Source organism: Peromyscus californicus, unplaced genomic scaffold (assembly GCF_007827085.1).
Source record: "Peromyscus californicus insignis strain IS unplaced genomic scaffold, ASM782708v3 Scaffold_16__1_contigs__length_79575227, whole genome shotgun sequence".
NCBI lineage: Eukaryota > Metazoa > Chordata > Mammalia > Rodentia > Cricetidae > Peromyscus > Peromyscus californicus.
The window spans coordinates 60666872-60688038 of NW_026294458.1; the positions used below are offsets into that span (position 1 = coordinate 60666872).

The following is a 21167-nucleotide window of genomic DNA, read 5'->3' on the forward strand; positions in this document are numbered from 1 at the left end:
CAGTGTGATGCTAAGCAGAACACACAGATATTACAGATTATGAACAAAACAAAACAAAAAATTCCAAGTCACACCAATTAATGCCCATGGGCTAGAGGTCACTGATGTTTGGATATCTTTGGTGCGGGTTTATTTATGATTATGAACTGTGGCTCCTTTGTGTCTGATCGAGTTTCTTCAACAAAGTAGCATTTGTTCTTCTCAAGAGAGAGTTGTAACTATTTTGTCTTTGAATGTCCCTGTGTTACTTTCAGCCAAATAAAAAGTTCTTGTTTCTGAGAATGATCATTGTTTGGTGTTGCCTAAATTCTTAAGTGAACAAAATGCATTATGTGTTTGCTCGTTACCTGAAGGTGAAAACAAACATTCCATGTGAAGAACATGGAAAGCAAGGACATAGCGTGAACAGGGAAACTTCTTAGTTTCTGTCAGTCTTTCAGTCGGACAATAAAGTAGTTTCCTTAAGCAGACTTGGTTTTCCAAAAAAGAGGCAAAAAAGGACCTCAGATCTTTTGCTACTGCTTGCAGACTGAGAACCGGCCACTGCTTTCTAAGTTCAGCGGTCCTCCTTCAGCCCTCATCCTTTCCGCACTCTCCATCTTTTGGGTCCAATGGGAGGCCAGCTGCTTGGATTTATGCCTTCCCTCCATGCCAACTCCGCCCGCCCGTTTCTTCCTCTAGTTAGAACTGTGAGAAGGGAAGCCGGGCTTTGCCTTTGTGTCACCCAGGACTCTAACAGCTGGAGGGTGGAAGCACACAGGGATAGGGGAAGGCCATTGTTCCCCCTTCTGTCATTATCCAGGTCAGGACAACTTCTGGTGCCAGTGACAAACTCCATCTGTGACAAGGGCGGGAAAACACATTTCCTTCCTATTAGACGATAACAATGACACTGCCCCAAGGGTTTCTGAAAGTTTTAGCTGGCCCATGAAAAACAAACCGACACGCGATGTAACTGCTCTGTATTTTCAGAGCATAGCTTAAATACAGGTTGGGAAATGCCATTAAATATGGAGCTGCCTTCAGGTATTCAAAACAAATGACACACCCACTCTTTATGCTCCTTTGCCCTTGCTGGGATCAGGTTAGTAGCAAGTTTGTGCTAAAAAGAATGTGTTCAAAGACTCCTGATTATTTATGCTGCTGCTTATGGGAATATCTAGTCTTCCATCATCTTGTCAATCCTTCTTTTAATGACATGTTTTCCATGCTCTGACTGTCTTTAGGTACAATATGATTGTCTCTTGAACTCTGTCCTCAACCTTCAGGGTCATTCCTATCGGCATAGTTGTTTCCAGTGTCTCTTAAGTACACCAATTATAATCATTCTCTCTAAGTGTAGCTGAAGCTTTCATCCTTCTTTCCTCCCTCCCTCCCTCCCTCCCTCCTTCCCTCCCTCCCTCCCTCCCTCCCTTCTGTCCACAAAGGAAATCGTGACAATTGCTTCTTTTTATTCAACTCATTTGAATCTCTTTTATCCTTCCATTTTTTCAATTCATGCAAAAGTGTGTGTGTATGTGTGCTTGTGAAATATGTCTCTGTGTGTGTGCATATGTGCATTTTGTGTTAAGTTGCTATGGATTTCAGTAGATTCTGTTCCAAAAGCTAAACTGACATTTGTAGTTACTCTGGAAATGATCCAAGAGATTACAGTAGTAAAGCAAATTAATTTATTACACATTTTTGGCTTTAATGGTCAATTCAACTGTGCCTGAACAATTTTTTCATGTTAAAGATATTCTGTAAACATACAAACTAAGAAAAACTTTTAATAACTGAATTTCTTCAAAATACTTGCTTTTTTTGAGATTTAAAAAAACACCAGTTTGAAGTAAATGGTTAAGTTCAAATGACTCAGATAAAGACTATTTGTGTAGAATGACATCGTTAGGCAGTTTACTTTTACATTGATGCTCGGTCAGGAGAGAGACGTATGTGTGTTTTCTTTACCTGGACGAAAGTGATAGTTATGATGAGATCATGTTTTCAATATGAGTTTAGAATATATGTACTTTTAGGAGCAGGGAAAATATTGCGTGTAAATAGAAATGCATGCAGATGCTAGAACAAGAAAACAAGGATGACTCTAATGGTACACGAAACTGAAACCAGATAAGTTACATCAGTTCATTTGAAACAGCATCATACTTCAGACAAACTATCACATTTCCTTTCTTTACCTGTTTTTGATTAAATGTGTGGAAAATGTCTTAAAATAATAACACTTCACACAAAAGAAAATGGCAAAAATGTATTCAAAATAAAGGAAATGATAATGTCTATAAATAATAATTGTTTATAATGAAACAAGAATGCAATTTAGAGTTATTTTATGTTGCAAAAATTGACTTTAATTTCTTATTTTGTCTCTCTTCCTTTTCCCAGTATTTACATGATTTAGTTAAAAAACAAAAGCTTGTTTTTTTCTTCTCATGAAACTCTCAGTTGCTGTGCTACTTTGAGTAAAAAGGAAAAACAAACAAACAAACAAAAACTGCCCAATTTTCACATTAGGAAAATGCCTAATGTAGAAAACTTTGTATCCACTCAATAAACTCTGAGACCCGGGTGTATACCCCAGGGCGATTAGGCAGTGCACACTGGACTCCAAATGATGTCACACCAACAAGAAACCACCTGTTGTTTTCTTGGCACATTAACGGTCCTCCCGAATCACCCTAAAGTGTGAATAACAAAGAAAAGTTGTGGGTACATGGCCAATCAGTATAAACAACTGTGCTAAGCTCACCAACCAAAAGATAAATGTACAGAAATATGATTGATTGCCAGATGTTTCTGTATTCTCACCATCAGCCTAGTCATTAGAAATTTGCTCCTCAAGGAGATGGGGCAAATGGTAACAATAGAAAGTTTATAATTATGAAGGAGCACTTCTTAGCAAGTAACTCTTCCTCACCTTCATTATTGTATTTCAATGTACTTAGACATTCTCTAAAGTGCTACAATAAAAAGTCACGTCAATATCAACGGACTAATCACTTTATTAGGTAACAGGCGAAGTATCAGAAAAAGCCTTCACATAAAAGGCAAAGCTATTCCACATCATGATTTTAGAAGAGTGGAGAATTCACACATGGTTTGGGATTTAGTTCTCCTACGTGACTGAAAATTTTGCCAACCATCAATCAGATTTGAAAACCTTAACATTTCAACCCAAGTAAGCAAATCTCATGTTTCCTAGTAATCAGAACATGTGTTTTCATTTAGACTTCAGTTATAGGAGGATAGCATTTTTGTTGTTGTTGTTTTGAGACAGGGTTTCTCCGTGTAGTTTTTTTTGTTTTTGTTTTTGTTTTTGTTTTTGTTTTTTGAGACAGGACCTCACTGTGTATGTAGCCTTTGCTGGCCTGGAACTGGCTATATAGATCTGACTAACATTGAACTTACAGAGATCTGCCTGCCTCTGCTGAAATTAAAGGCATGTACTACCCAGCAAGTTATTTATTTTTATACCACAAAATAATATGAAACTCTATAATTGATCAAGAATCACTGCTATAATAGAGCATTTAAAATTTGGCTCAATGTTAGGAATTATCCTGAGACACCTCTTGGTGCTATATTTAAAGGGAAAAAGGTGGCGTGACACTACTGATAAATAATTCAGTTTCTGAATGAAAATGAAATGACATTCATCCACTTATCAATAAGAAGATATTCTATAGTCTCTCTTATTGACTTTAAATTCAGAAGACTACCTCGAATATGCAAAGGAACTGGGTCTGACTGATGGGAAAAATTTTGAGGATAAAAAAATAATGATTCAATGAATGTATTCAAACAATGATATGTTCAACTTTTTAAATGCTATGTTATTATTTAACCAGTTAATATTAACGTTGAACCAGGAAAATTATGTGGCAATCTAGGGTGATGCTTACTCAGTTATAACAACTTTCTATTGAATGAAATATTTCTGTGCATTAGGAATTTCTTCCTTGCTACTGAATAGCATGCTTAGATCCTGTAGAAAGCAGAGCCAAGCATAAGATTTCACAGATCTGGAATGAGTTACTGGCATACTGTAACTCTAAGATCAAAAGCATTAGCCATCATATTTTCTACCTCATTTGTGAGGTGTCTACGTGCAACCCCCATTAACTATAATGGAAGTTGTACAGCTGATTTCCTTCTTGCAACTTATTCTATCAATCACATCTTAAGTGGTAATGTATCTTATCTTTAGCACATTTTTCATTTTGTAAGGAAAGCCTAAAGATCCAGAGGTAAATTTTAAACAATTGTAAAGCTCTTTGATTTGTATTGAATTTCCAAGTGTTCATCAAAGCAGAATAAAGGTAAAGCCAGGCTGAAGGTTTAACGTGACTGGAGACATTGATTTAACTGGGAAAAAAACCACACATTAATCTCCGTCTGTTAAAAAAGTGTTGTCAAATTGTTTTATATATGTTTTACTATATGAAACAAGCTGCTACACTGTAGCACAGTAAAGCCATTTTCTCACGATATAATTGGTTACTCTCACAGGTATGAATTACACATCTTTAGCACTTTGTAGTTTAATTTAATGCAGTAGATTGGGATGCATTAATATTTTATTAATTTCCAAATAATTAAGACATGCCAGAAAGTGTATTTAGTAAGTCTCCTAATAAAATCTCCTAACTAGTTTTCAGTGTTTGCAAATTGCCTTGTATATGTCATCCGACTTAACCCTCTCAATGAATGACAAGCAGCGTGTGTAGCCACTCATTGTCAGTAATCGAATTTACCAGGAAAGAAGTGGAGCTGAGGATTGGTAGTGATTTCTTAACTCCCAAATTATAGCTAAGCAAAGAAAATGCTATCTAAATGTATATGACAATGACTACCCTATATTTACCTGACAAGTGTCTATACCTCCTTCTTCATATCCTGCACATATCATATTTTCTGTGATGTTATATTCTGGCAGCTGTTGTTGGCACTTCTCGTTGGATAAAAGAGGAACAGCGGCTTCTTTCAGGACATCAACAGTAGAACCTGCTGAAAATGGGTGATGCAGACAGCCAGTCAGTAGTGATTAACAGGCATCCTTGAATGAAACACCATCCATCTGATTTATTCCAGCACTTTGCTCTCATTATCAAGTACTGTGTGGAGGTATAATGGGACTAACTACTAACTCTGCACTTTAAAGTACATAGTAAAGCCACCTGCACACTTTGGCAAATGGGTAACAGCAACACATTTCTTTCTTTCGTAAGGGGTAGTAGGAATCGTGGATTGGACTAGGGTGGTCTTTAGGCATTTTCAAGGATTTTAAAGAGTTCCAGTATTGCTCATAGAAATGAAGTCTGCTAGCACAAAGGGTCCATTCATGGAAATCAGCACCAACTTGGAGATTGAGAAGAGCTTTTCATTCAGCACCTGAGGAGGTGCTCCCTCCTGTATAGTGTGACATTCAGCGTCTTTGTGGTTCTGTGTGTATGAGCAGGTGCACATTGAGCGGGGACAAAGCTCCGATGAACTGTGCTCTGCTCTGGGGGCAATCAGCTTGCCATCCCATGCAGGCAAAGAAGAAGGAAGTGTATTTTAGCATTGTGTATTTGCATTTGTTTTATGTAACTAATCATTCACTGGAAGTGTGAATCTCTGCTTACTGAACTACTAGTCCCAAGAGGCTTGTGAAACAGACAGGTGTTAGTTCCTCCAGAAAAGGTACACAAGCACTCCCTCCTGATTAGCAATTCTATTTGGCATGGCAAAAGAGGTAGAAAGTTAAGGGTTATTTATTACACCTGTCAGGCAGTATTGTAAAAAAAAAATACAATTTCATGTTGATCTAAGTTCCACTTATACATGAAGAAAATTAAAATACTGAGGAAAGAAACAAATGTGTGTGTGTATGTGTGTGTGTGTGTGTGTGTGTGTGTTTATGCATGTGATTTAAGTGCAACACGCACACACGTATCTCAGTGTATGTTGGTAAACACATAGCTATTTGTTATCTAGGGAAAAATAATGTCCTCAATCTGCCCTCTTCTCTACCTGTGGCAAACAGTCCTACCATGGATGATTTAACTCTGTAGGAACAATGGTGAAAACAGAGCAGGGAAGAAAATGTACAAATCGCTACTGCCTCCATGGTGCCAGCCAAGTGAACAACACAGCCCACCACTGGCTTCCAAAACCTGTCAGCTTTTGCGTTAAGAAAGCAAACACAGGAGACTGAAATAGAGAAGAAAGTTCAACCACTCTCTATCATTTGTCCTACGAAGATCAAGGATGAGTGCCCAGACCTTAGCTTTACAATAAAATCAGAAGCCCCTCTTGGTTCTTGTCCCTGGATACAAAATCTGTTTGATTAAGTAACAGAGCCCTTTCCTTCGTAAAGGAAGCTGTGAGCAATGTTTGTGTATTTCATAGTTCTTTCTTTTGTAAAATTTTATTTTTGTTACTTTTGAGTTATGTGCATGGGTGTGTGAAGGTGCACAAGAGTACAGGTGGCAGAGACACACAGAAGAGGTGTCTGATCCCCCAGAGCTAGACTAGTTAAGGGCACTGAGTTAGGAGCTAACTAACCTGGGTGCTGGGATGTGAACTCAGGTCCTCTGCAAGAACAGTGTACAATTTTAACTGCTGAACCATCTTTCCAACATATTTATTTCTTTATCTTAGTTTCCATGTGGATGATCGAGAATACACACACACACACACACACACACACACACACACACACACAAATATAAAAAGATATATGGCCAAATTTGGTTATTTTAAAGTACTGACTGTCTAACTTAAAAGTTTTCTCCTCATTTCTTTCTAGAGAAAAATATACTCCCAAAGATCTTAGCTAATTAATTAGTAAAATAAACATATAAGACCAGAAAATGGGATTTTTATGAAATTGCATAGCTATAAATCATCAGGAAAAATGAATAAAATTCATGAAAAAAATGTAAGAAGGAATAAAACATGGCCTGAGTATTGCATTCTAAATGATTTCCGATGCCATGTGCCTCTCCTGGCTCCACTCTGCCTTTAGAGACATTTTAATTTAATTAAACATATATTTTAGGAATAATAAGCAAGCCACACTTGCTCAGCTCCAAAACATCTTCCATGGAATAAAGAGTCTTAAATTTTGTTAGCAGATAATTTGTTCTTGGTGTCTACATTGCAGCTATAAGTTGTTCATTTGAAATCTGGAAGTCAAAACATCTGTCTAGCAATCATTCTACTCTTTAAGTTTCAAATTTAATAAGGCATGACTTTTTCAAGTAGAGGAAATACAAAAATATGGTCTTGAATATACTCTGTGGACAGTGGCAATGAGTTACTGTCAATTAGACATTGTTACTGTTATAGATTGTTATGCTGAGTCACCAGGCAGGCGAGCACTGGCCTCAGAACTGGATGCTTTCTTGATAAGCAAAGTCCCCCCCCCCATTTTTAAAGAACATTTTGATGCCCCTTGCTCATAGAATCCCTCTTCTCTCTCTTCGACTGGACTTTTGGAGCTCCTCCTGGTGCTTAGCTATGGACCTCTGCATCTGCTTCCATCAGTTACTGGATGAAGGTTCCATGGTGACAGGGTATTTACCGATCTGATTATTGGGGTAAGCCAGTTTAGGCACCCTCTCCACTATTGCTAGTAGTCTAAGCTGGGGTCATCCTTGTGGATTCCTGTGAACTTCCCTAGCACCTGGTTTCTCCCTATTCCCATGATGCCTCTCTCTATCATGGTATCTCTTTCATTGCTCTCTCACTCAAGATCATGATTGGGGAAACCTACAGAGACAACCAAACCAAGCTAGTGGGAACTCATGAATTTTAGACCAACAGCTGTGGAGCCTCCATGGGACTGAACTAGGCCTCTTTATAAGTGAGACAATTGTATAACCCTATCTGCTTAAGGGGCCCCTTGGCAGTAGGATCAGGATCCATCCCTGGTGCGTGAGCTGGCTTTCTGGAGCCTACTCCCTATGGTGGGACACCTCACATAGCCTTAATGCAGAGGGAGGGGCTTGGACCCTCAACTGAATGTGTCAGCCACTGCTGACTCACCATGGGAGACCTTACCTTGTCAGAGGAGGGAATGAGGGGAGGATTGGGGTAGGGGGAAGGCTAGGGGGCCAGAGAAGGGAAGAGGGGGAATCTGTGGTTGGTATGTAAAATGAAAAAACATTCTTAATAAAAAAAGAAAAAGACCGTTTTTCTTTATTCTTTAACATATTCATACATGTATACACTGTCTCTCGGTCCTATTGGTCCAACTCCCCTCTTCCATTCCATTTCAAAAGTGAAATAAAGAACTAAATGGAAGAAATATGTGCAGTATATTTGTATAGGCTAAGTATAATGTTGTGATAAGGTTTCTGATCACCATGTTTTACATGACCAAAGGCTGAAAACCACTAAGCCATTACATACATTCTCTCCAAAAAAAAATTTTCAAAGTGAGTGCTTTGATTCTGAGACTAGACAGCTCCATAAAGTTTGTGTATTTGCTTTTTAAATACATCTGGGACATTTTACCTATCAGGCCTATAGAAGTCACATGATCCTGCCAGACAATAGTGCCCTTCCTTTTGGCCTAGCCTTACTGAACATTCAAAACTTTGTTCATGATGTTGTAGTCTTGGAAGGAATCTTGTAGCCAAAGATGTAATTAGGTTTGATGGTATGAATATCTGGGCTATATCATATAATTCATTCATTCATATATACATATTCTGGTTAGCTATAGTTTTTAAACTCATTTCTCTCTACATATTAAAAAAAGAAAATAAAGCAGGATTCATGCATATATTATTTGGTACTTAAGGCAAATCATCTTTCTCCTCAAACATTTATCCTTTTCTTTGTCAGACCTTCAGAATCATTTATTCTGCGCTTTGAAGTGAATAGAACGTCATTGCTGTCCATAATTCCCTTACTGCAGTGATCACACTGGACGCTCTTGTTTCTGTATAATTATCATGCATTTGGTCAATCTAGTCTCCTCTGCACTCCTCCCAGCCTCTAATAACCATTTGCTGTCAACTTCTATGCCTTCAACTTTTAGGTTTCCTCATGTAAGTAAGATCATATATTACTTGGGTTAGTGTGCTTAGTTTATTTCACTTAAAATAATCCTCAATTTCAAGCACACTGTCACAAATTTCAATATTTCATCATTTTATGGTCAAATAGCATTCCATTGTGAATATATGCTACATTTACTTATTTTCTTTTTGTGTGTGTGTTTTTGACATAGTGTCTCACCATGTAGTCAAGGCTAGCCCCAAACACTCAAAGCTCCTGCCTCAGTCTCCACCTGGTTGATAGATTTACCAGTCCAAACCACTATGTCCAATTACTAAATTTTCTTTATCTATTCGCTAGTGCTACACACAATTTGTTTCCTTTTCTTGCCTATTGGGAACTATGTTGCAGGGAACATGCCATGTGGAGGTCTTAGCATGTTTATGCTAATTTCAGTTCCTTTGGATGTCATATGCGGTAGGAACATGTTTAGATGATGTGGGAGTTCTATTCTGAAATTTGAAGGGACATTTGTGATATTTCCCCAAAAGCTGTACTAATTTAGACTCCCACAAGAAATGTCCACAATTCCATTTTCTTTATCTCCTCACCAGCACTTACTTTTTGTTTGCTTGTTAGGAGCTGTTCTTACTGGGGCTAAGGTGATATTTATATGGCTGTTTTGACTTTCATTCCCAAGGTGATTGCTGATGTGGCTCAAGTATATTTAATGTGCATCAGATTTGTGTTTGGAAACATGCCACTAAGTAAATCTTAAGGATTCAGTAATGTACAAATTTATGGTCTTCTGTTCATCTTATATTTGAGATCTTTTGCCAGTAGGAAGAACCAGTACATTAAAGTTAACAAAGATCCTTTTTTCATTTTAGAGAATTTAAATGTGAGACAATAACACTACAAATAAAGATAGCTTTGTTGATTGTAAAAATGTAAAAGGTAGTAATTCCACTCTTGAGATGAGACTTCTTTTTGTATGTAAACACAAATTTATAGAACCTTGGGTTATATTCACTTCAATATGTATAAATTTTTAATTCATCAGTATTTTTTCATGCTAAATTTACATAATGGTTTTGGTAGCACCTTGATTTTTCTGGGTTATGGGATTAGATTCTACACAATCTGAAAATATTTGGTGGTATTACATAACATAAACATGAATATAACCCCAACAATTGTTTTAGAATATTCTGCAAAAATAGGTTGAGATATAAAAATATTGAAAATATCCATAGCAAATTTCAGTAGCATATATTTTCTAGTATACATTTTCTCATTTTCAAATGTGATAACTTACTATAAATGTCAGTAAATCCCCAGCCAGCAATTGAACACATTCTCCCTGGAATGAATATTTGATTTTCTTCTGGTAAACAAATAGGCTGGATATAATCTGAAATATCAAGCAAAACAAATTAAACAGCAGAAAAAGAAGAAACACCTGAATATTACTCATGTTTCTAACAAATTTTTAAAAATCAACCATTTCCAACATTTAATATAAAATGTTTGTATTTGAATTTCACTATCCTGGAGGAACTTCAGATATTAAGGGGCAAAGTCATTTTAGAGCAGTAATCATTTGTCTGTGTTTGATGGTATGGTGAACTCTTGGGATTCTTCCCCATCATTCTCTAAATAATCTTTTTTCATGTACATAACACCTTAGCTCAGGATTTATCATTTGTTTTTGATTTTTAAATAACCATGTTACTCATTTGAAAGTAGTTCCAATTTTGTTAAATGTCGTGAATGTTCTTTTAAATTTTTATTTATATGTGTACATATACATGTATTTGCATGCACGTATGCATATGTACACATATATGTATACATGTAAGTGAAATCTCACACATTTGCATGTTGAAGGCAGAGGACAACTCTAGAGAGCCAGTTCTTTCCCATCATCTTGTGGGATCCACGAGTGAACTCTGGTCATTAGGCCCGCACAAAAGTGCCTCTACTTGCTGGTCTCTGCCTGATGAGACATCTTGCTGGCCCCTTTAAAGTTCTTTCAAAATGTTAGTTGAGAAAAAAATACTGGAGAATGTTTTAAAATATTTTTTGACACATAGAACCATATTAAAATCACGTTTCAGTTGTTTCAGTTGGGTCTTATGGAAGTATTGTGTTTGATTTCTCAGCATCAGCTGACAAGTACTTTGGTTTTCAGTGAGCTTCTGATGTCCCCAAGATGTATGAAAGATACAGAAACGAAGACTACCCTTGAGGACAGTGCAATGCTACTAAGGATTGTAATGTTCTGCTTTTCCGTAATCCACATGTAGACTGATCCCATGAATTAAATTCTCATATCAAACATGGACATAATCCTGACAGTTGTTTTTTATAACATTCTGTGAAAAATAATTCATTTCATGTATGGTGGCAATGCTGCCCAACTGGGCTTTGGAAAAGACTTCATAGTAACTGTTAGGATCGAACAGAACAGAACTCTTTAGGACAAATTTCACTTTACCAAGTGAATTCTTGCAAATTTTATAGGTGCTTGAGGCAATCCTTCATTGGTTGGTCTTATAATATTGTTGGATCTCCTTTAAAACTGTTGCCACGTGGATAACATATTTCATCAACCTATTCTCTTTTCTTTTGTGTCTTGCTTCATGCATTTTGACAGATGGACCCATGTTTCTATTGCATGACAAAGAGAGAGGCTTCTCTATGAGAGGACTCTAAGTGTTCATTTTACTGACGTCCATATAGTTGGATTTAAGCACTATGATGAGGGAGATTTCATACTTTTTCCTATATACTTCAATTGTTTTTAGGTTATAAGAATGTCTGCAGAAAATTATCAAATTTTATGAATTAGCATTGAATTGCTACAGATGATATTTCAAGTCTCATTTTGCATTGCTGTGAGCAGATGGAGTGGCTAGATATCATTCTCTTACCTGTGTAATTCACTTCATACTCAAGGTGCATCATGGCAATGTCACTGAACTTTCTTCGACTATCATAATGAGGGTTTATGACAATTTGATCAATCACCCGTCTTGCTACTTGAGGAGAAGTCAGATTTGATTGCATATGCAGGCCCAGGAATGCTGTCCACCTGGTTGGATCTCTATTTCTTCTGAAGATTGTAATAAGAAAATCTTTTCAATCTTTTTCATTTAGAACAAAACTTTCCAGAAGTTATCTAACAAAAAGTTAAAACTGTACAGCATTTCCATTCAATATTATTACTTGATCCTCTAGGGAATGTTCCTTTGAAAGTATTTTTTCTTATTATTTTTCACTGATATGAAAATTTGGACATACTTAGGGACCACCATTTGATGTTTTAATGCAGGTGTATATATGATGTTGTAATGCTTAAGTCAAAGTAAGTACATACATTTTTCTCTAACATTTATTATTTTCTTGTGAAATTATTCAAGATGATTTCTTCTACCTTTTTGAAACATATATCACTGTTACTTGTAGCCACACTCTTGTGTAATAGAAAACTAACTTCTATTTTATGTCCCAGCCTTACTTATTGATCAAATTCCCTCCTAGTCTCCTCTGTTTATCTTCCCTAGCTTCTGGCAACCACTAGTATATTATCAATACCATGTAAACCAACTTTACTGGGTTCCAAATGTGACTCGATTTTAACATTCCTAATCAGATTACAGAAGCTTAATTAATATCATTTTTCTTCTAATATGATGTCTCCTCAAACATTTTGACATTGTATTAGTTACTTTCCTACTGCCATGAAAAAAAAAACAGTATGAAAAAGCAACTTATATAAGGAAAGAGTTTATTTGGCTTCTGGTTTCAGAGGAACAGATAGAACCGCCTTCATAGGTATCATTTTAGTTGAAAAGAAGTGATTCTATGTGTTTTCAAATTTTTATTTCTTCATAGATTCTACACTCTAAGACAAAGTGGAAGAGCTGGGCTGGGAGTACAACTCAGTGGAGGAGCGCTGGTTTGAGATGTGCAAGTCCTTTGGACTGATCACCAGCTCTGAAAAAAAAAGGAGGTAGAGGGGAAAAATAACAGAATGTAAAAGAATAGAATAGAAAGAAGGAATAAAGGAATGGCAATGAAATGATAGGAAGGAAGAAGACAGAAGGTAAGTGGACAGCTGGTCATACCGATAGCAACCTCTAATCCTTTGGATGTCACTTGGATAAGGCTGCTTCAGGTGTAGAAGTTGACTTAATTCTGTCAAGTTTTACCACCATCTGCTAAGTTTTGTGGTAAAGATGCTTGTCTTAGAATTGAAGGAAAAACAAAGATTGGGAGGGACCAGAAAGCCATGCATTTCTGACTTGGCAATCACGAAGACTAGAACACATTTCCTAGGAAATCAGTACTGCACCAGATGGGTAGGTAAACCAGTGCTATCCCCAAATAGTGATGTTGCCTCAGGAATCAATGTTTTAGGGAACAAAAATAGCAAGAGAGTCAAGGAAGAGCAACATGATAGTGAAATAGACATTACCACAGGTTGTATTTTGTAATTGTAAACTGGAGCCCCCACTCTATTTTACAATTACTATAAATGGCACAAAACAGCCACAGCAAGTTTGTCCATAATCCTGCTTTCTCCTAGAAAAGTTTTTGGACTCTAGAGTTATTCTCTTCTGAATAAGATGAGGACCACCTAGGGTATAGCCAATTATAATTTTAAGGAGTGAAAATTAAGATGTTTCTGAAATGGAAATTGATACTACAGAGTAAAAAAATTCTTCAAGAATTATCAAGAACAATCCAGAAAGAAACATCAGACCAAATTGGATAAAATTCATCAAATTTCAGCAGTTTAGACATCAGTTAATAATTACCACAATTATTTTAGTCGCCATAATGACTTGGTAATGGGAGAGCATGAGTCTACAATAAGTGCACAAAGAAATAATTAAATAAATAATAAATAATGAAAATGAATAGAAAATTAGGACACAGATTTTTACTCTGTTTATGAGTAAGTATAAATATTATTGAAGTGCAAGAAGGCAAAATACAAGGCACTGGGAGGAAGCTACAACATCATCATTACCTGCCTGTGAACTAGTCACAGAAACAAGGAATCATTTTTGAACACCCTCCTTTGCATGACTTCCCAAACAGCACATGCACTTGTGATTTATTTTTCACTTAGTGCTTCTTTCTCCATCCCCCTCCAGCTCTCTTTCTTTTCTACTCTAAATATTAGAATACTTCAGGATTCTACTTTAGTCTTTTAAAAAATATATTATACATTCAATCCATCGATGAGCTTATTCAGTGATGATGCTATGAATTCAAGTATCAAGGGCATGTTATCATACTTCAGTCATTGCTTCTCTAGAATTTAGGTCCAAACTGACCAGTATCAATTAAAAAAATCCACAGCCAGAAATTATGCAGAAGAGAGAGAGAGAGAGAGAGAGAGAGAGAGAGAGAGAGAGAGAGAGAGAAAGTATAAATTGGAGGTCTCCACCAGGTTCCTCCCCTCAGAGCTTGGGGAATCCCAGAAGAGGGAGAGAAAAGACTGTAGGAGTCAGGAGGGATAGAGGACATGAGGAGAACATGGCTCACTGCATGAACTAAGCAGGACTCATATGGGCTCACAGAGACTGAAGCAGAGAACACAGGGACCTGTACAGGTCTGCATCACACCCTCTGCATACATGTTATGACTGTTAGCTTGCTGTTTTTGTGAGATTCCAAACACATGAGCAGATGCATCTCTGACTCTTTCTCCTGCTCTTGAGACTCTTTTCCTCCTACTGGTTGCCTTGTCCAGCCAGCCTCGATATGAGGGCTTTTTGCCTTGTCATATTGTATCTTGTTTCATCCTGTTTGTCTCTTGGAGGCCTGCCCTGCTCTTTTCTGAAGAGGAAATGGAGGAAGAGTGAATCTGGGCAGGAGGGAAGGTTGGGGGAGCTAGAAGGAGTGGAGGAAGGGATGTAGTGTATGAGAGAAGAATCTATATTTTTTAAAGATAGCTTAGATAGGTATAAAAAGTAAGAACCCATACTTCTGTTTTTACTACCTCTTTGTTCTCATTTTCTCATATCAAACTCACATTACTTATAGTCACCCCTTAATTCTTCCTAGTGCTATTATACATATGTGTCTTTGCTAGTAAATTCCCACCATCCTCAGCTGTGATCCTAGGATAGCATCATCAATTTCTATCTGCTTTCTACAATTTCACTCTTGCTTAGTAATTTTATCACCACACATCAGCCTGATAAGATGAGGTTATTCTGCAGCCTCTAAAAGGTTGTTCATCTCATTAGTCATGGCCTAATGATTCTTTTTCAAGATTGTACTTCAATATCCAATGTTATTTTTGTTCCTTTAAGAGCCAAATCAAGTAGCAAAGATTCTTGAAGTTTCTGGAATAGGCCTACATCACTGTTCACCAGAGTGACTTTGTTGCTATGGATGGATACACACACACACACACACACACACACACACACACACACACACACACACACACACACAAACACACACACACATGTATATGTATGCATATTATCTATCCATTACTTCTTTAGCTAGTCCTTCAAGTAGATCAGTGAAGCTCCCGCCAACTATCCTAACCCTCCCTTCACTTGGCCTATGCTGGTTATATGTGTCTTTAGTGCACATATAATTCTCTAAAATATTTATTTGAATATTTTTATCCTTTAATATTTAGAATAAAGATTATTGGAACAAGGATTTTGTTGGTCCATACAGCACTATCATGCCAAAATATTTGAAAAATGCTTAGTGTAGTGTGATTTCTTAGCAAAAACACTTTATTAAATGAGCAGATGAGAAGCCAGAAGCAATGAAATCCCTGGGAAGATTGAGTACTACCCATTGTATCTGAAGCCACATAAGCTCATGTGCTTCCACACATTAAGAAATAATAAGATTTATCAGTGAAATTCAAGATGACAGGTGTTCTCAACAGAGAGACAACCTCAGAAATCTGATATAGAAGCCTGAAGGAAATTAAACTTCTAAGAAGTCTAATAACTGCAAATACATACATAATTATATATATATACATACATACATATATATATATAAATATAATATACGTTACAAAATATGCAATCAAAGGATGTGTTGGATGGGTTAGTAAAGTGTCAAAGGGATTCTGAGTAGACTGAGGAGACAGAAGAACTTTCCACTTCACCATCTGCTGGGTAGAAGTGCGTGCTAACATTGTATTAAACATAGGAATTCTGTGTGGCATTAGTTCAATGAATATCCTGATCACAATTTTCCTTTTATTAAGAAATTACTTTTACAGATAAAACGAGGGAATAAAATAAAAATTGGTGGTATCAATTTGTTATTCTGTGAAAATATTTTAAATATGTCACTAAAATAATTTGGAAACCTTTTTGTTGCTTTGCCAGTGACATCAAGCAATAGACAAGAAAATTAGAAAGAGAAACTATTTCTAGTGAATGTCTGAGGATAGTAAGATGCAAATATTTCTGGACAATTCTGAATGTTTATGATTATAGTATAGCTCACCTTTACTCATTTGTGTTCAAACTAAAAGTAGATGAAGACATTTTGTATTCTGTCTGATTGAACATGTGCTTATAATAGATAGGACAGCTTTTTGATCCTTTTATGCATTTGTGGTTTGAATAGATGTTATATTGGTATCACTGACCTATAAAAAGTACATCCATGGAATAGATAAGTGCAATATGTCATTGATTCTGCTCTAGGCCTGCTTGACATTTATAAATCATTTGTTCTGTGAGGATGTCAAACAGAAATTTCCCAAACCTGAGGCTAACAAAACAATATTGTTGAGTAATACCTATCCATGTGCAAGAGAAAAGACCAAATTTTTAGCTTAAACTTTTATTTATAATACAGTTGTGATAGAGACCACCAACTTGTAACTTGCTCAAAAGAATGAGTATAGGAAAAGAGTGAAGAAATATTTAGTACAGATGAGAAGTGAATGCATGCTACAGTTATTTCTTTGTTGTGTTGGGAAAGAGATCAAATGCAATTGTCAGAAGACAATAGGGTCAATGGAGGTAGCTTTTACTATTGAGTGAGGCTATTATTTAGTTATTTAAACATTCTACCAATGTATAATACCAGATAGCTGTAAAGGCAGATGGAGCAATACTTTGGTTAGTCCCCCAGAAAACTAATTGGTTAGCCAATCTACCATCTGGCCATGTGTCCCAGATCTACAGACTTCTGTGGTCTACATTTGAGTTTATCCTCGTTATGGTACCATGGGCATCTAGATGCAGGTGGAATCAGCAATGTTCATCACATGACAACTCTGCCTCTTTCTGTCTTCCCTGAAATTGTCTGACAATTTGTTTTTACATACCCAGTAACTCTCCTTGTTTGAATTAGAAGGAGAGCTTAAATGTTTGAACCTGACTATGTACATCTACCTTCTCCAAGCCTGAGCCCACAGTTCATTCTCAGTCTTGTGCTGCTATAGGGAGACTCACCTTAATCTTAACAAATGAGGTTATGGGATGCAATGCTCTCTCAGCTCTTAGATGCAGGTGATCAATTCTTTGTCAGGTTTTCATACATCTTAGGAGAAATCTTCCTTTCTTTTATGATCTCATTGAGAATTGTTAGTAGGTAACTAAAGCCTTGACATTCCTTGTGCCAGAGTAGATGAACAGTTTCTTGGGCCCCGATCATTTATTTCTTCCTTTCCCCCTCATCTCTCTCCATTTACTCTCTTTAACCCCATGGCACTGCATTAGTAATGACTACTTTTAATGAGAAGAAATGATTCCCAGAATTAGGTATGAACTTTGCTTTTTCTTGTCACAAAACAAAGGTATGCATGGAAATTAGCTCTAAATTTTAGGTACATGTAGCATTAACATAAATGCGACCCAAGAATTAAGTCATTGCAAGGTACTTAACCCACAGACTTTTAGAGCACAATGTGCTTATAATTTGAGGGCTCTCCATGAATGTGATTTTTGTAGTGATGATTTGATAAAAGTAAGCATTGACCTAATTGAATGATAACAAAAATTACACAATAAATATCAATTCTACACTTAAAAATGTTTACCTTGTGACTAGATAAAGATGTCAATGTGTGTAGGAGAAGTAATACTTGATATAATGAATGAATAATATATTTGAATCAAAATTTTATAAATAATTTTATGGAGAAATGATTGCAAACTTTGTCACAAACAGTAGACATATTTTCCTGATGGGCTTGGGCCTATATAAAATAAGATGTTGTTTTGTGTCTGCTGAGATGATCCTGTTTGCTAAAGGACACTTTGATGAGGGGGGAAATAGTTTTCTATAGGTTGTAAGAGAAAAGGGTCCATGGTGGAAACTATCAGTTGCTCACATAAGTGGGAATAGATGCCGGAGTTAAAAGGGAATGTTATGACTGAGTGATGAGGGCAGAGGCATTAGTGATGAGAAACAAAGAACTTGCAGTTGTGTATGAGGTAGCTAAGAGGTCTTGAAAAGAGGCAAGCTCTGAGAATTAAAGTCAGTGTCAACATGCCAGCTAGCTAGCTTTCCTGAGACCACATCCTGATCTCCCAGGAAACATATGGGTGTTACTGCTTTTTAACAGATTCTTGTTTCTAATGTAGGTAATTGAAACGATCTCTAAGGAAGCCTTCATTTATTTCAGGATAGAAATCCCAGCCTATTGTGTAGACAAGGTGTTAACCAACATTAACTAAGAACAACTATATATACTTTTGTTATGTATTCTTTGGTATATATACAAAGAGAACTTAGTATAATTAATAACACTTGAGGCACCTGTGAGGTTGGAGGCCATTGACACCAGCTAACAACTAGCAGACAGTAATAACTATCAAAACAGGAGACAGGTGAATGGATGGGGTCTTCAACCATCACTTACTGGGGGAGCGGTCCATGAATAGTACACAATCACTTCCCTGGTTGGTTTAGGGGAACATGCACAGAGCATATTGGCTGAGAGTTGGCTCAGTGTCTGATGGCCCAGAGAACCAATAATTTCATAACAATTATCACAAGCATTGTTCAGCTAGTACTATGGCTATATAAAAGCTCATAGATTATTTCAAGGGCTTTTTCTTCTGTTTGAAGTCTGTGCCCCTCCCCCCACTCTTGAGAGTTTTTCTCACTTTTCCTTCATTTGTCAAATTTACTTAATATCTCTTAATAAAGCTTGCACTGTGCTTTGCATACTCCTAGATGGATATGCATATTACATCTTTATTAGCATGAGACAGAGAACATGGAGCCACTGTGTCTCAAGTCAGTTTTGGTGATGGTGAGTGTTTGGCACCCTGGTGTGTGAGTGAGTCATGCCCAACTGGGACCTTCACATTCATGCTCACCTATAGACACAGTGTGCAGCAGACACCAGCCATTCACTGCTGACGAGTGACGCACCACAGTGCAGCTTGTCAAGGTAACTCTCTCTGTAATACAGAGCCACCACCCAGGGCCACGACCCTGCTTGGGCGTCACTTCCACCGAAGATCTTTGGGTTGACTTTCTGGGTCACCATTTTTTCTCCACATGCTATCAAAAATCATTGAAGAGATGACATATACTTTATTCTTACGTCATTCATTTGGTCATGAAAATTAAATTGATGACAAAATAATTTCAAGTGACATGAAATTGTCTGGAATTTTAAGTTGAAGGCTTAAAGGGTGACAAATACTTACATTTACGGTTACAGTGCAAGAGAATCAAGAAATCTTGTGAACACTGTAGACTATAAACAGAAAATACATTTTTGTTAGTTGAATAGACATTTAAATCTATGTGCCAGATAAGAAATTCAGGGAAGTTGAAATCCATAGAAGAAAACGGCCCACTTGAATGTCAAATAGGGCTGTGTTTGCATTTTTATCACTAACTCTTTATGTGATTTTAGGAAAATTTCTCAGTATCAATATGATTATAATAGATTAATGTATTGTGATTTCATGGAGATTAAGAGAAAATTTTGCTTTGAAATTATCATGAGTTAAACATAATATTTGATCTATGGCAGATATTGCCACTTTGCTCATACCAACCTTGGATTTCATCATTCTCTCATTCTTAGGGAATATGTTTCAATACCTCTAGTATATATCTAAAACCACATATAGAATTAAACTCTATATTCAATGAGTTGCCTTGTAACCAAGCCCCTATGACATACCATGGTTGTAAATTTTGCAGTTTTTGTTATTATTGTGAGAGTAACACAAACTGATTTCTTACTTTTCCACGATTTCATGAATAGACAATACATGTTTACTACAGGTTGTAGATTTTTAGCAATACCCACATATGACTTTTCCTTCTCTCCTTATTATTCAGAAAACTTTTAAAGATATACACTGTTTCTTTACTTTGATGTCACTATTGAGCAAATTATGACTTACTTGGAGAAAAGCACTGAATACTGCAAGTAATTTTGAGAATTAAAATAACTTCTGAAAAATTAATGGGAAGATAATGCATGCCTTGGTTATGTTACACCAAGAGATGGCCCATTCAGGACCCAATAAGACTGGCTAGTGCTATCCAGATTGGCAATAATTGAAACTAATGAACAGCTTATGTATGGATTTACCCTTTAAAATATTTAGACAGTGACTGGCCATTTGGTAACTGAACTAATAGAAATTAAGACTGTAAATGAGGAACAACTGATGAAAATCAGCCTCAATATCATCAATTTCAGAGCTATTTAGTGATGAATCATTCTGTAGACTGTGTACTTCATTCTGTAAGTGAATAATGAATGGCTTGCAGCCTCTGTTTGTAAGAGAAGCAGACATGTGTATGGAGACTATAAAAAATGAATAGGCACAAACTGCTGAAAAAGTATTGCCTATAATTTTGAAATTTGGTTTTTCAAGAGCCAAAAATGTACATAAAGAAAATTTGTTTATAAGGTGTTCTACAATCCAACCAGCAGAGGTCAATGTTACACCAGGAATCATAATACTTTACACTCTTTTCTTCTGCCGAGGATATCTCACACATTAAATAACACACATATTTGTGTACATGTGCACACATATAGAATGAAATGTTTTACATTTAAGTACTTACCTGAATGAGGTGTACATGTTGCTTAAATCTTTTTACTTTGGGAAAGGAAAAGTACAAAACAATACTGTATGCTCTATCAAAGCACCTCAATGCTTTTAGAATATGCA

At 36.5% G+C, this 21167-nt stretch overlaps 1 protein-coding gene across 2 annotated transcripts in view; it reads right to left on the reverse strand.

Moving 5' to 3' along the window:
- Positions 1-2522: 2522 nt before the first annotated feature.
- Tmprss15 (transmembrane serine protease 15) overlaps positions 2523-21167 on the reverse strand; it is a 112184-nt gene continuing 93539 nt past the window's right edge. For both annotated transcript variants that reach the window (XM_052739824.1, XM_052739823.1), the window contains 6 exons: positions 19674-19723; positions 19338-19524; positions 11928-12109; positions 10310-10405; positions 4865-5007; positions 2523-2678 (listed from right to left, as the gene is read on the reverse strand). In XM_052739824.1, coding sequence (XP_052595784.1) covers positions 2523-2678; positions 4865-5007; positions 10310-10405; positions 11928-12109; positions 19338-19524; positions 19674-19723 — 814 coding nt within the window. The remainder of the gene's footprint in view (positions 2679-4864; positions 5008-10309; positions 10406-11927; positions 12110-19337; positions 19525-19673; positions 19724-21167) is intronic.